The sequence below is a fragment of the Giraffa tippelskirchi genome, chromosome 1, assembly GCF_054371585.1.
Source record: "Giraffa tippelskirchi isolate mGirTip1 chromosome 1, T2T-mGirTip1v1.2.pri, whole genome shotgun sequence".
NCBI lineage: Eukaryota > Metazoa > Chordata > Mammalia > Artiodactyla > Giraffidae > Giraffa > Giraffa tippelskirchi.
In genome coordinates, this window is record NC_137275.1 from 217600649 (window position 1) to 217613106 (window position 12458).

The window sequence follows — 12458 nt, forward strand, 5'->3', positions numbered from 1 at the left end:
TGGAGTCCTGTGCTTGGGCCATGTTGGTGCCCAAGCCATGCTGGACAGCCTACCTGCTCTCTTCCTCCGGGGAGAAGAAGGAGAAGCTGGACTAGACCCAGGACTTGCAGCTGTGGTCCAGGGCTAGATGGTTGTCCTGGACACACTGAAAAGGGCAATGAATATTCTCCTTCCGGGGGCCAAGGGCCAGAGTGAGGATGGCAGGAGATGGGATCTCCAGGGCCCTTGTGGAGGAATAGCCTGAGGCTTTCCAGCCCCGGCAGCTATAGCTGGGGATATGGCTGTGAACAAAGTAAAAGGCTGGAGGGGTGGGTGGGGGTTCTATGTGGCCAAGGACTGGGGAATTCTTCCAGGCACTTGTGGGCATTTACCCGACCCCCCTGGGCACACACCAGGCATGGCAATTTCTTCTGACCCTGGGCCACTGATGACCTCCGTCAAACCTCTCTGGGAAACAAGCATCCAGAGTTGCTCCCTCTTTTCTCTCCTGGCTTTATTAAAACAAAACAAAATAATCCCATTTTATACAGAACTGTGATTTATGTTTCATAATTTGCATAGCCAATTTCATGTCCTGAAGATGGCTCTATTACATTTCCCACACATGCATTTTTCATTTCTGGGGAAAGTTCATGCCCCTCCCCAGCTGGTCTCCTCCTCCCGTCCCCCCAATCTCATTATACTTCATGATGAACAGTCAGGACATGGAATTTCAGGAGTCTACAGTTCGGTTTTTATTGGAACCTGCAGCAGGGTTCTGGGGCAGACTCTGACCCTCCCACTTCCTGCCGCCTTGTGGACTTCTGGCCTGCCGGCCGGTCAGTTGGAGAAGCGCAGCAACTCCTCATCCCCTGTGGACACAGAGAGGCTCAGGGAGTAGGTGTGGGGTCACCCAAAGGTCTGTGGTTGGGGGTGGTCAGGGCATGGGGATGCCTCATGGAGGAGGGAAGGCAGCTTGGGCTGAGTTTGAGCCTGAGCCTGAGGGCAGAAACTTCTGCTTGCAGAGTGACTTGGTAACTCCAAAATGCATTCCACAGGGTGACCTGGTTTTTTGCCTCCTGATTTACTTTAGGCACCATTTTTCCGGTGGGGAGATAAGGCACATAAATCTTCAATGGCTGCTGCTTCTTGGAATGCTATTCTCGTTATGATCGCAGCATTACCACCGTTACTAGTACTGGCTGCTGCTAGATGGGTATGAACCAGGCGAGGCACTGTGACGTCTAGAAAGTGGGTCCTTTGTCCCACTTTACAAAAGAGAAAACTGAGACTTAAATTGGTACAGTCCACGGGGTCACAAAGAGGCGGACACGACTGACTGAGCACGCAAGCCCTATAACAGGGACAGACACGGATTGAGACGATCCAGAGGTCTGAGCCTTCGGGAAGTGGTGACTGGAAGTATTTGAATCATTTGAGTAACGATGTGGCCAGCCTGAATGTGGCAATGAATGCTGGGACTGGAGCCGGCTTCTGCCCCACTCAACCCACCTCTGCTCAGGCCAGCACCTCCCCAGGTGTCCCATCCCAGCTGCGGTAAGGCCCTGGGCTTGGCCCCATTTTACAGGTGGGAAACTGAGAGAGTGGGTGTGCTGGTCCCCAGTACAGAGTCCAGAACCCAGTTCTCCAGATCCCTACCGCCTACCAGGGCGGCTCCCCGACCCGGACTCTGGTGGCCCCCCAGCCCCGCCCGGCGTGTGGGGCCTCCTACCTTCACCAGGAATGCCACAGTACTCCTTACACTCCTTCTCCGAGTAAAATTGGTTGCCATTGCCCTTGCAGCCCCCATAGGTGAAGCGGACGCACCTCCCCTTGACGGCATCAAACGCCCAGAGCTCTATGCTGGCTCGGCATGGCCCTTGGACTATGGGGAGGTTACAGGCCTCTGCGGAGTGGGACGGAGGCACAGGGCATTAGGAAACCTCATGATCGCTGACCTGAGACACCCGGCAGGGACCCTACTCAGCTGGAACACCTAGACCTCTTCCTATAGATTGAGAAATCGGCCCCCTAGAAGACATACGTGCTGAGGATCACCCACACCCAAGTGCTCTATTCCTATGCCTTCAGGAAACTGGCCCTGGAATCCCACCACGGGGGCATCCTCTCTTAGCTATCTGTTCAGTGGGCAGGTGGTGTGTTGGGAGGATAGGAATGGGCAGTGCAGGGGAAGTGGAGGTGGGGCGGCACTCACCCACAGTCCGGCAGGTCTGCAGACACTCCTTCTCGGAGAGGAAGTTGTTGCCATTCCCCATGCAGCCACCATATTCGAAGATCTCGCAGGCCATGGATGTACCATTATAGAAATACCTCTTGAACAACCCCAGGCAAGGACCTTGTGAGTAGCCCAGCTGGCAGGAATCTGGGGAGGGGCAGAACAGCAGTGCTCGCTGAGTGCTGACTGTGTGCCTGTCACCAGGCTGGACACTTCAACGGCTATCATCTCATTTAGTTTTCATCTCTGCATTAAGAGGAATCATACTCAACCCGTTTTAAAGGTAAGGAAATTGACTCTCTGAGAGGTAAAGAGATTTCCTCAGGGTTACATAGAGCTGAGATTCCAAGTCACATTTGTTGGACTCCAAAAACCCATGCAATAATATGAGACGTTACCAATGACCCAGAGACCAAGCACCCCCTTTGGTGCTGTCTGCCCAAGAGCTCTGTAAGGATAGTGGTTAAGGATACATTCACCAGCAGCCGTGCTTGCAGCCTGACCTCTCTGCCTAATGTCCCAGCCCTATGCCTTTGCTCTCATCATTCCTGCCCCTAGAATGCTAGAATGCCTTCCTCCATAAACCATACCTGGATATAACGTGAATTCTCCTTCATCCAGGAAGTCCTCCTTGATCAATTCACCCCTCCCTTTTCTAAGCTCCCTCAACTCTTTAGCTGACCCTCCTCTTTCAAGTCCCTTATTTTCTTCCTTGACTGCCTCTCTACTATACCAGAAGGTGTGTTTGTATCCATGATCCCAGTGCTCAACAGAGGGTCTGGGGGGCGAAGCAGGGTCGAGGTTCAGTGTTTGCTGAAAGAGTTGAAGAGTGATCAGTCTATCAGCTACACAGAGTATTCTCACATACTTTTCCATGTGCTCCCACAAGAGCCTTTGAGGTCAGCTCAGCAGGCTGTTATCCCATTGTACAGATGAGAAAACCAAGGCCAGGAGGCCACAAAGTGAAACAGACAGGCCAAGAACTCACTTCTCATTATGGAGCTGAACGTTTCTAAGCTCAGAGACTATGCCTTATGCTCCCCTCTCTCTCTCAACAATGTCTGGAACAGGGCAGAGGACAAGATTTGCCTTTTCTAGGCTCGGTCCTTCATTCTAGTAGAAAAATAAGAAAGACTTCATGGTGATGAGGGCAGCTGGAGTGAACCAACTGTGGACCCTTCCTCTCTGGAGTGTGGCAGAAGGGGGTTTAAAAAAAACAGGGAGTGATCCTCACCTTCTTTCTTGCTGAAATTAGTTACTGGTTGTCCATCCCCCGAGCCTTCCTCTTCCTGGATCAGCACAGCCCGCCGAGCCCTCTGGGGAAAAAACAGAAAAAGCTATTTCAGGGACCTAGCCACAGTTGTTCCCCTGGACCCCTGGAATATATAAGCCATTTGCTCTGAGAATCAAGGTGTAGACAGAAACACAGCTACTTGAATGGCCTGTTTTTCTCAAAACATCAGGCTTCCCAGGTGGCACTAGTGGTAAAGAATCTGCCTGCTAATTCAAGAGACAAGGGTTCAATCTCTAGGTCGAGAAGATCCCCTGGAGGAGAGCATGGCAACCCACTCTACTATTCTTCCCTGAAGAATGCCATGGACAGAGGAGCCTGCCAAGCTACAGTCCATGGGGTCAAAAAAGTTGGACAGAACTTCGAAACCAAACAACAAAAACAACTGGCTGACACAGACAAGGCAGGAGACAGATAAAAAGAAGCGGAACAGAAACTATCCAGACCCACTTCAGAACTCTCATTCAAGGTTGAAGGGAACGGGAAGATATTCTCAAACAGGGAAGAATTCCAGGATTAAAATACTCAAAACTTCCTCGAACACAGCAGTTTGTGAAGAAATGGCATTAAGAGATTAATAGAAATAATAACTCAGGAATGGTTAAGCTGTGTTGTATTCACTAGGAGAGAATGTAGACTCCATTAAAATATAGAACTATTACTAGATGTCTGGGAATTGCAGAGATAGAACAGAATGGGAATGGTATCAATCTGGACAGAGTAAAAGGAAAAGGGAGGAGGAGATAGAACACAGTTTGAGAATAAAGACGTCTGTCTACCAAGTCCCAGTGACAATAGATACCCTCTAAAAGTGTTTACTTACATCTAAAGTCGCTCAGTTATGTCCGACTCTTTGTGACCCCATGGACTATACAGTCCATATAATTCTCCAGGCCACAATACTGGAGTGGGTAGCCTTTCCCTTCTCCAGGGGATCTTCCCAACCCAGGGATTGAACCCAGGTCTCCCGCATTGCAGGCAGATTCTTTACCAGCTGAGCCATAAGGGAAGCCCAACCTTGACTTAGAGCATTCTTTAAGAAATAAACCTCTTGGCAAGGAGAAATATTTATTTGAAGATTTTTTTTAAACCTTCAAACTTCAGATTTTTTTTTAATTCAAGTGAAACAACAATGAATGCCTTTTCAAATTCAGGAATAGCATCTGGAATGAATTCCACTGAATAACAGCATATCTAAATCTGTGCATCTGTCTATCCAACTTTCCTTCCATCTGCCCCTCTCCAGGTGTATACAGGTCAAGATTCCTGGAATAATGTGAATGCTCAGGGTTACTAGGTGGTGCAATTTTTCAAAACTTGTTTTTTATACTTTTTATACTGCGTTGTTTTAATTCTTTATAATGAGAGTATGTTAGCTTTATAGTAGCAATGGTAATTTTTCTTAAAAAATATGGAAGCAAAGAAATATGTTAACAGTGTGAATTCTATGTAGAAATAGGACATTATTGTCCTTTTTTGCTTTCTTTCAGTTTAAAATTTTTTTTCAGTTGCAGGCAACAAATTCTGGTAAATTCTCTTTTCATTTTTATTCTATTACAAATATTTTCTAATATTCCTTGTTGTGACTTCTTAGATACACCCATCATTTAAAAGTGAACATCTAATTTCCAAATACATGGGATTTTGTTTAAAGTATCTCTAATATTAATCTCTCATTTTGATACTAATTTCTCACTTAAATGCTTTCTTCTCTGCAGTCACTCTCCTATTTTTTTTCAGTCTAACTTTATTGAGGCTTTTGGTGGCTAAGTCAAAGATTTCTCTTGGTAAATATCACATTGCACTTGAAAATATGTGGATTATTTTCAAGTGTCTTTCGATATTAATTTCTGACATAATTCCACAGTGACGAGAACAGACTCTGTATGATTTCAATATCTTCAGACCATGATATTTTTGCACCTCATCTTATGTCCCTGGATATGTTCCAGTGTCTCCTAGTTTATAGTCTATGGGAACTTGAATAGAATTTGTATTCTGCTGTTGTGTGAAAACTATATAAATCTTAATTATGTTGAATTGGTTTTCAGTGATTTTCAGGTCAACTATATCCTTCTACTTCTCTGTATATTCATTCTATTAATTTTTGAGAGTTTGATACTGAAACTCCAACTAACAACCTTAATTTATCTATTTAAAAAAATAATTGTAATATATAGTGGAACATATGTAATCCTGTTCGGTATTTTCCAAGTCCCTTGTATATATGTTATATACTTTCATAATTAAAAAATAAAGATTAAAATGAAAAAAATTTCAAAAATATGTTTCTAAAATAAATATATGTATGTATTTTTACACACACACACATATATAGACACAACAGTAGACTAAATTAGTATACATAACTTCCAAATAATCAGAGAAAGAATGATGACTTAATCAATATGGCAAAAGGCAGGAAAATAAAACAGAAGGAATCCCCCCAAATCAAAAGTCAGCATAGGAAAGGCATTGGCTTGAGAAGCTGCTCGCTCTCGGGTTTGCTGTTTTTCAGAGCTCAATTGGCTTAATTTTCATCGAATGAGTATTGAGTATCTTTATCTCATTATTGAGTCTGTCACTGCTTTCAGGCACTTTTCTTACATGTCACTGGATTCCAGCACCTGGAAGGTAAAGGTAATCACTCCATTCCACAGATGAGGAAAGTGACATCCCCATGGGGCAGCAGCTAGCCTCGTGGCAGAACTGATATTGAGCCCAGATGGGTCTGACTTCAGAACCCATGCCCATCCTGCCTTCTCTCAACAACCCCACTCACCGGCGCAGCAGGGGAGCCTACGCGGGCAGGGTGGGGTGGGGTGGGGGAACAGAGGTACTCACTGAGAGTGGAGTGGGCACTAGATCCTGCTCTCCAGGGACACATTCACCTAAGTCAGAGGACAGGAGAGAGACGGAATAAGACCCAGACAGGCTTTGCTTCTTCCGTAGAACTCATGGCCACGCGGCAGGCGGCCCCCTCTCTGGGACCTGTCCCGTGCATCAGCCCACTTCAGGGACGGCCCCACCCGCATGGCTTGCTGAAGGTTGTCTTTGGAAAGCGACAGACTGGTGGCTAAACCACTGTCACCACCTCTGTTGTCTCCACCACTTCCCCACCACCAGCACTCCAAGGCTGACATCTGTCCAGCACTTACTAGAAACCACATATGGTGCTACTGTATTTAATGCCTTTATCTCATTGACCCCTCACAGCAACTTCTGGGGGAGGGGACATTATTATCCCCATTTTACAGATGAGGAAATGAGGCTCTGAAAGCCGCCAGAAGCCGTCCAGCTCAGTTTGAAACTCGGTGCTCTAACTCCTACCCTCTATTACCTCCCAAGAGGTGGCCCTGGATTCTGGCTATAACCACAGTTGGCAGGTGGCAGCAGAGTGAATGCTGAATTGGCTCTAGTCTCAGCTCTGCCAGGTACATGCCATGTGGCCTGGAACAAGCCCAGGGACCCAGAGTGCCTTTTCTATAAAGAGAGGAGGGGAGCTATAGCCCAGTTTACCTCAAAGGGTGATAGGAGAGACCCAGGGGCTGGGGGGATGTGCTCCGGGGACCACAGAGGACGAGGAGGGGACAGAAGTGTGAGATGGGGTGGAGTGCTGTTACCTCTGTCGGGCATTGTGAAGATGGCGTCCTCGGGGATGCCCACACCCAGGGCCACCTCCCTGAATTTCTCCAGCAGGCTTTCCCGAAGCTGCGGCTCACGCCCTGCAAGTGGGAGGCAAGGGAGATGCCTAGAACCGCAGGGGCCAGAGCTGCCAGGGCCTGGCGTTATTTTGCCCAGGGATTTTCACTTCGGGGACATTTGAGACCTATTGACTCAACCGGGTCTCTTCAGCACCCTTACGGAAAGCTCAGGTCCAGAAGAGGAGGAGGTGTCCCTCCCAGGCCCCCCATCTGGGTCTCCCAGCTCTCCACACAGCGCTTTTGTCACTGGTTCTTTAAGGGCTCAGAGGTGCTAGAATTCTCTGGAATTTCTGAGATCAAAGAAGAGGCTTCAACCTCAAATGGGAGACTGAGCTCTACCTGCTCCAGGGAGAGTAAATGTTTCCACCTTTCCCATAACTGGAGTTTTGTTGGAAGGAAAAAGCAAAACCCCCTGCACTTCCCCCACTTCATTTCCCCAAATGACAGTCTCCTCCCACCCCCAGCTCCAGGCCTTTACCATAGAGCTTGGCAGTAATGGTGGGTCCATGGCGACGGCTTAATTTCTTGGTCAGAAAAATGGCATACTCATCGTAGTTGGTGTGGACCACATAGGACTCCATGCTGATATTCCATTCTGCATGGAAGATGCAGGAAGACGACGAAAAGATCAGTGGTCAGAAGGCTTCTATCCTGAGATCCTTCACCTATTCACCCACATATCATCTATTCATCCATCCTTCTGTCTACCCATCCTTTGCATATATTCATTTATCTATTCCTCCATCTTCATTCTCTCTTTCCACCCATCTCCTCCATAGATTCGTCATTAATTCATCCACCATCCGTCCATCCTCTCCGTATATCAGTCCATAAATTCATCCATTTTCCTTCCTTCCTTCCCTCCCTCTTTCCTTCTTTCTTTCCTCCATCTGTTAATCCATCAGTTTATCTATTTAATGATTGATGATTACTCAACTAATCTACCATCACACATACATTCACTTACCATTTTTTAATTCTCTCACTCATTTATTTATCCAACCATTCATCTACCCAAACATTAAAGCCTTGATACAATTATTTGATGCATAGAGCAAATTCAATAACCATTTGCTGGATTAATGACAAATTCATGTCCAAGTCTGTCTATCCCTTAACACCATACACACTGTACATGGTAGATGCTTAGCAAATTTTTAACAGTTGATTGCAGATGCCTAACAGGAAGACTGATGAAATCTTGATGTTATCCTCAGCATTCAGAACCATCACTTGAATACAGTAATGTTTTCATCTCATCACTTAAAACCAGCACTTGATGAGCGTGTACATGGTGGGCAAGGGTCATGGGGGTGGGGGCTAGAGAGAGAAAGAGAAAGCAGGAAAGAGAGAAGGAGAAGGAGGGGGGAATTTGGAGGGAGGCTAGATGACATTGCAGAAAAATGGGACGAATGGTTGTAGGGGCAGAGAGGAAGAGAGCTTAAGACATCGGGCATTTTTTTGCAAAGGAGAAAACCGTGGGTGTCCCCTTTGACTCAACTTACTGGCTTTGTGATAGAGAAACTTTCCATTAGTGCTTGTTTTCTCATAAGTACCAGAGATCGACTCACAGACACCTTTCCTGGAAATGAACAAACCAAAAGAAAGATAATATCTGGTAGAGATTGTTGTCCTGACACCCCGCTCTCCTGCAAATTCCTTCCAAATACCTTTTTTTTTTTTGCCAATTTGGAAAGTAGCATTTCCAAATATCTGGTTTAATTCTCATACCAGTCCTGAGAGACATCTGTTTCACATAAGAAAGCAGAGGGACTGAGGGAAAAAAGGAACTAATTGATGCCATCCTCTTGGCAAACTCAGCACTAAAAATCAACTGCCTTAACCAAATCTGCACAGTATACATATAGGCCAGGAAATCAGAATGATTCATTAACACGTTAATTCATTTATTACTTTGTGTCTCTCTTGCCCCATTTTCCTCATCTGAGAAATGGGGATAATGATAGTTTGACCTCATATGGTGGTTGAGAGCATCAAATGAGATAGTTTATGCAGAGAGCTTAGAGTAAGTACTATGCACACATTAGCACACATCTTTACCAGCTGAGTTACCAGGGAAGCCCATTATTGTTATAATGATTATCATTTATCTTATTGATATTTAACGAGCATCGTCTATGTGCCAAGCACTGTGCTACAGGCTGGGGACACACAGAAAGGCAGGGGAGACGCTGTCCCGTCATGGAGTTTACAATCCAATGAGGGGGGTGGGCAGGCCAGAGGCAGATGCAGTCAGTGCGGTTACTGCCACGTGGGGGGAAGCACGAGGTACTCAGAGAGCATAAAAGAAGGCATGTAACCTGAACCTGGATAGGTGGAGGAAGTCAGGGAGGCCTTCCTGGAGGAAGCAACATAAAACCTGAGTCCTGAAGGATCCATAGGAATTAGCGCAGGAAGTGAGGAGAGGTTTTCTAGGTAGAAGAAATATTCGATGCAAAGTCCCAGAGGATGGAGGTTTCCAGAAACTGAAAGAAGATCCAGCTAGGTGGGTCAGACAGTATGTAGGTGCGTGGGAAAGGGAACAGTGAGCGCTTGGGAGTCACAGAGGGCTGGAAGGCTATGTTGAAGGAGTTGGACTTTATCTCAAGGGCAGTAGGGAAGGAACTCTGGAAAGGTTTAAGCAGATTTGAGTTTTTGAAAGGCTTTTCTGGTTTCGAGGTGATGAATGGATTGGATGGAAAGTTGGAGGTTAGAGGTGGGGGGAAGTGTAGAGAGGCTACTGTAGATAACCAGGAAAGAAAGGTGAAGGTGACTTGGTCCAGGGAAGTGGTGGTGAAGAGGGAAGAAATAAACAGACCGGAGGGAATAAGGAAGGATAGCAGGGAATAAGGAAGGAATAAGCAGGGACAAGGCTGGATGATGGACTGAATAGTCGTGGCAGAGGAAAGAAGAGTCTAGGGCATCCACCTGCCACCCAGCTTTCCAGGTTGTATAGAAATGCCTTTACTGAGCTAATGGAAGCCCAAGGAGCAAGAGTAGATTGGAAAACAGGCAGAGTGTTGGGGGTGTTGCCCTTGAGGTATAGATGGGACAATTAGAACGGGATGCCCTGGTGGTGGGAAGCAGAGAAGTCTGGCCTTTATTGAGTCCTGGCTGGAAGTAGAGACCTGCTACTTTCCAGGACAGGGTGGAGGCTGAAGCCAGGGTGCGGGTGGGGGTGGGTCCCAGTCCTCTAACCCCATCCCCACTCACCGCCTGTGAGTGTTGGTGATGCTGATCTCCTTGTTCGTCGCCCCTTCTTTCAACACCAGTGTGCTCATGGTCATCTTGTCCTTGAACCTCTTCAGCCATGGGCAGGTGGAGCCCACGGCCACATTGAACCACTTCCCATAGATCTAGGAGGCAGCCACAAGCCCTAAGGGTCTGGACCTGGACAAGACTGGGAGGGCATCTGTCCCCCTCCTCCCTCTCAATGACATCTCTTCCTAAGTGATCATGTCTTACAGGTAATTGGAGGCTACAAGGCTTCCAGGGAGGATGGAGCCCTAATGATGGAACTCTAGGCATCATGGCTGGCTTAGGAGGGAGATGGCAGGTAGACCCCACCCTGCCCAGTGGCAGAGGCCTGACTCTGTTGAGATGCAGGCTCTGGGCTGCTCACTGGACAGGGTCCAAATCCCCATGCCCCCAGGTCACCATCAACCACTGCTCCCCAAGAGCAAGAATCCTGTCTCTTACTCCTCCAGGGATGGGGTGCTCACCACCTTGCACACAGCCCATACCTCTGTATTAGAAATTAACTCCTTTCCCTAAGCTGAGCCTGACCCAGGGCGAGCCTGCCACCTCTAGAAAGAGCCCTTAGGTCTCTGCAGACCTTTCGCCATCCCAGACCACCAGAGACCTGTTCCTCATGCCCCTCTCCCCATAACCCTTTCTCATCCTTAAATGTAAACAAAATCCATACCACAGCTACAAACGTCAGAAGGAACCTGGGGTGGCGGTGGAGGGACAGGCTTTGCTCAAGGTCACCCAGCAATTCGGGCAGAGCCAGGGCTGGACGGCAGACTCCCCCCGCATAGCACCCTGCCCAGGCCGCTTAGTCCCACCAGCCTGATCTGTCCTGCTCCTCTTCTCCCCATGAGCCTACAGGTAGGGCAGAGGACCCAGGACGGGCTAACAGAGATGTTGCGGTGGAGGTGCGTAGTTAAAGGACGAAGGGATGCAAGTTAGGGGGTGGGCAGAAGAGTCACACAAACCTGGGCACTGTTGGGACAGGGGGGTCCTGCAGGGGCACCAGGACTTGGTCAGCACCAAGCCTTCTCTGGGTGGGTTCTAATCGGCGCACAATTTCCCTTGGAGCCCAACAATGAAGGTTTAGACTTCAAGATCTTTGACTCAGAATGGCAGCCCAGAGTCCCACAGAAGAGTGAGCTCAGAGTTGCAGCTTCAATGAAGTCCTGACAGTCTGAGCAGCAAGAAGGGCCCTCAGGGACCCACCCCTGGAGTTCCAGATGCAGAGACTGAGACCCCAAGGCACATAGGACTTGCCCCTCTCCGCCAGCAAGACCCAGCCGCTCAGACACCCTGCCATCACTGCCAGAGAGGCCAGCCTTACCCTAGACAGGTCGAAGTTCTCCTGCACTTGAATGTCATCGGGCAATGTGGACACGGGGCTGGCATTCACCGACAGGCAGGCGGTCAGTAACAGCAGCAGGCCCCTGAGACTCCGCATGGCTCCGGTTCCTCTGTCTGGGGGGTCACTCACAGGCTTGTCTTGTCTGGGGATGGAAGAGCCACCAGCTCTCTGCTCGAGGCAGCTACGGACTGGGGCTGGGGAAGGGGCCTGCGGCTGTAGGTGACCTTGCTGTTTGCCCTGCTCGGCCAGGACCAATCAGAGCCCCAAGGCCAGGGCCGATCGATCCCTTTTAGTACCCTGGCTGGGGTCACAGTCCCCAGGGGCCAGGGTAGCTGTTTCAGAGGAACCGCTGGCCAAATGCAACCTGGCCCAGGTGCAGCCGGATGCTGGGTTCAGGCATCACAAGGGCTTCCCCAGAAACTCCTCGCCTGTCCCAGGCAGGATGGGAGAGGAGGGCAGCCCAAGCCCTTCCTGCTGAGTCATTCCACCTGTAAGCCAGGAGGACAAGCCCAACTGACCTGTTTCCCATATGAAAAACACTAGGGCCTGGGGAGAGCAAGTGACTTAGCAGAGACTATAAGCAGGTCTATGGCGAAGCTAGCTTCCCTTGTGGCTCAGATGGTAAAGAATCTGCCCGCAAGGCGGGAGTCC

The 12458-nt window shown here is 48.5% G+C and overlaps 1 protein-coding gene across 1 annotated transcript; it reads right to left on the reverse strand.

The window, feature by feature from the left end:
• Positions 1–520: 520 nt before the first annotated feature.
• Positions 521–11997, reverse strand: AMBP (alpha-1-microglobulin/bikunin precursor). Its single transcript, XM_081558609.1, has 10 exons — positions 11787–11997; positions 10424–10566; positions 8716–8792; positions 7689–7805; positions 7130–7231; positions 6351–6397; positions 3450–3531; positions 2195–2362; positions 1712–1885; positions 521–851 (listed from the first exon to the last, which is right to left on the reverse strand). The coding sequence occupies exons 1-10, from the start codon at positions 11901–11903 to the stop codon at positions 820–822; spliced, it is 1059 nt and encodes a 352-aa protein (XP_081414735.1). The 5' UTR covers positions 11904–11997; the 3' UTR covers positions 521–819.
• Between the last annotated feature and the right edge of the window lie 461 nt (positions 11998–12458).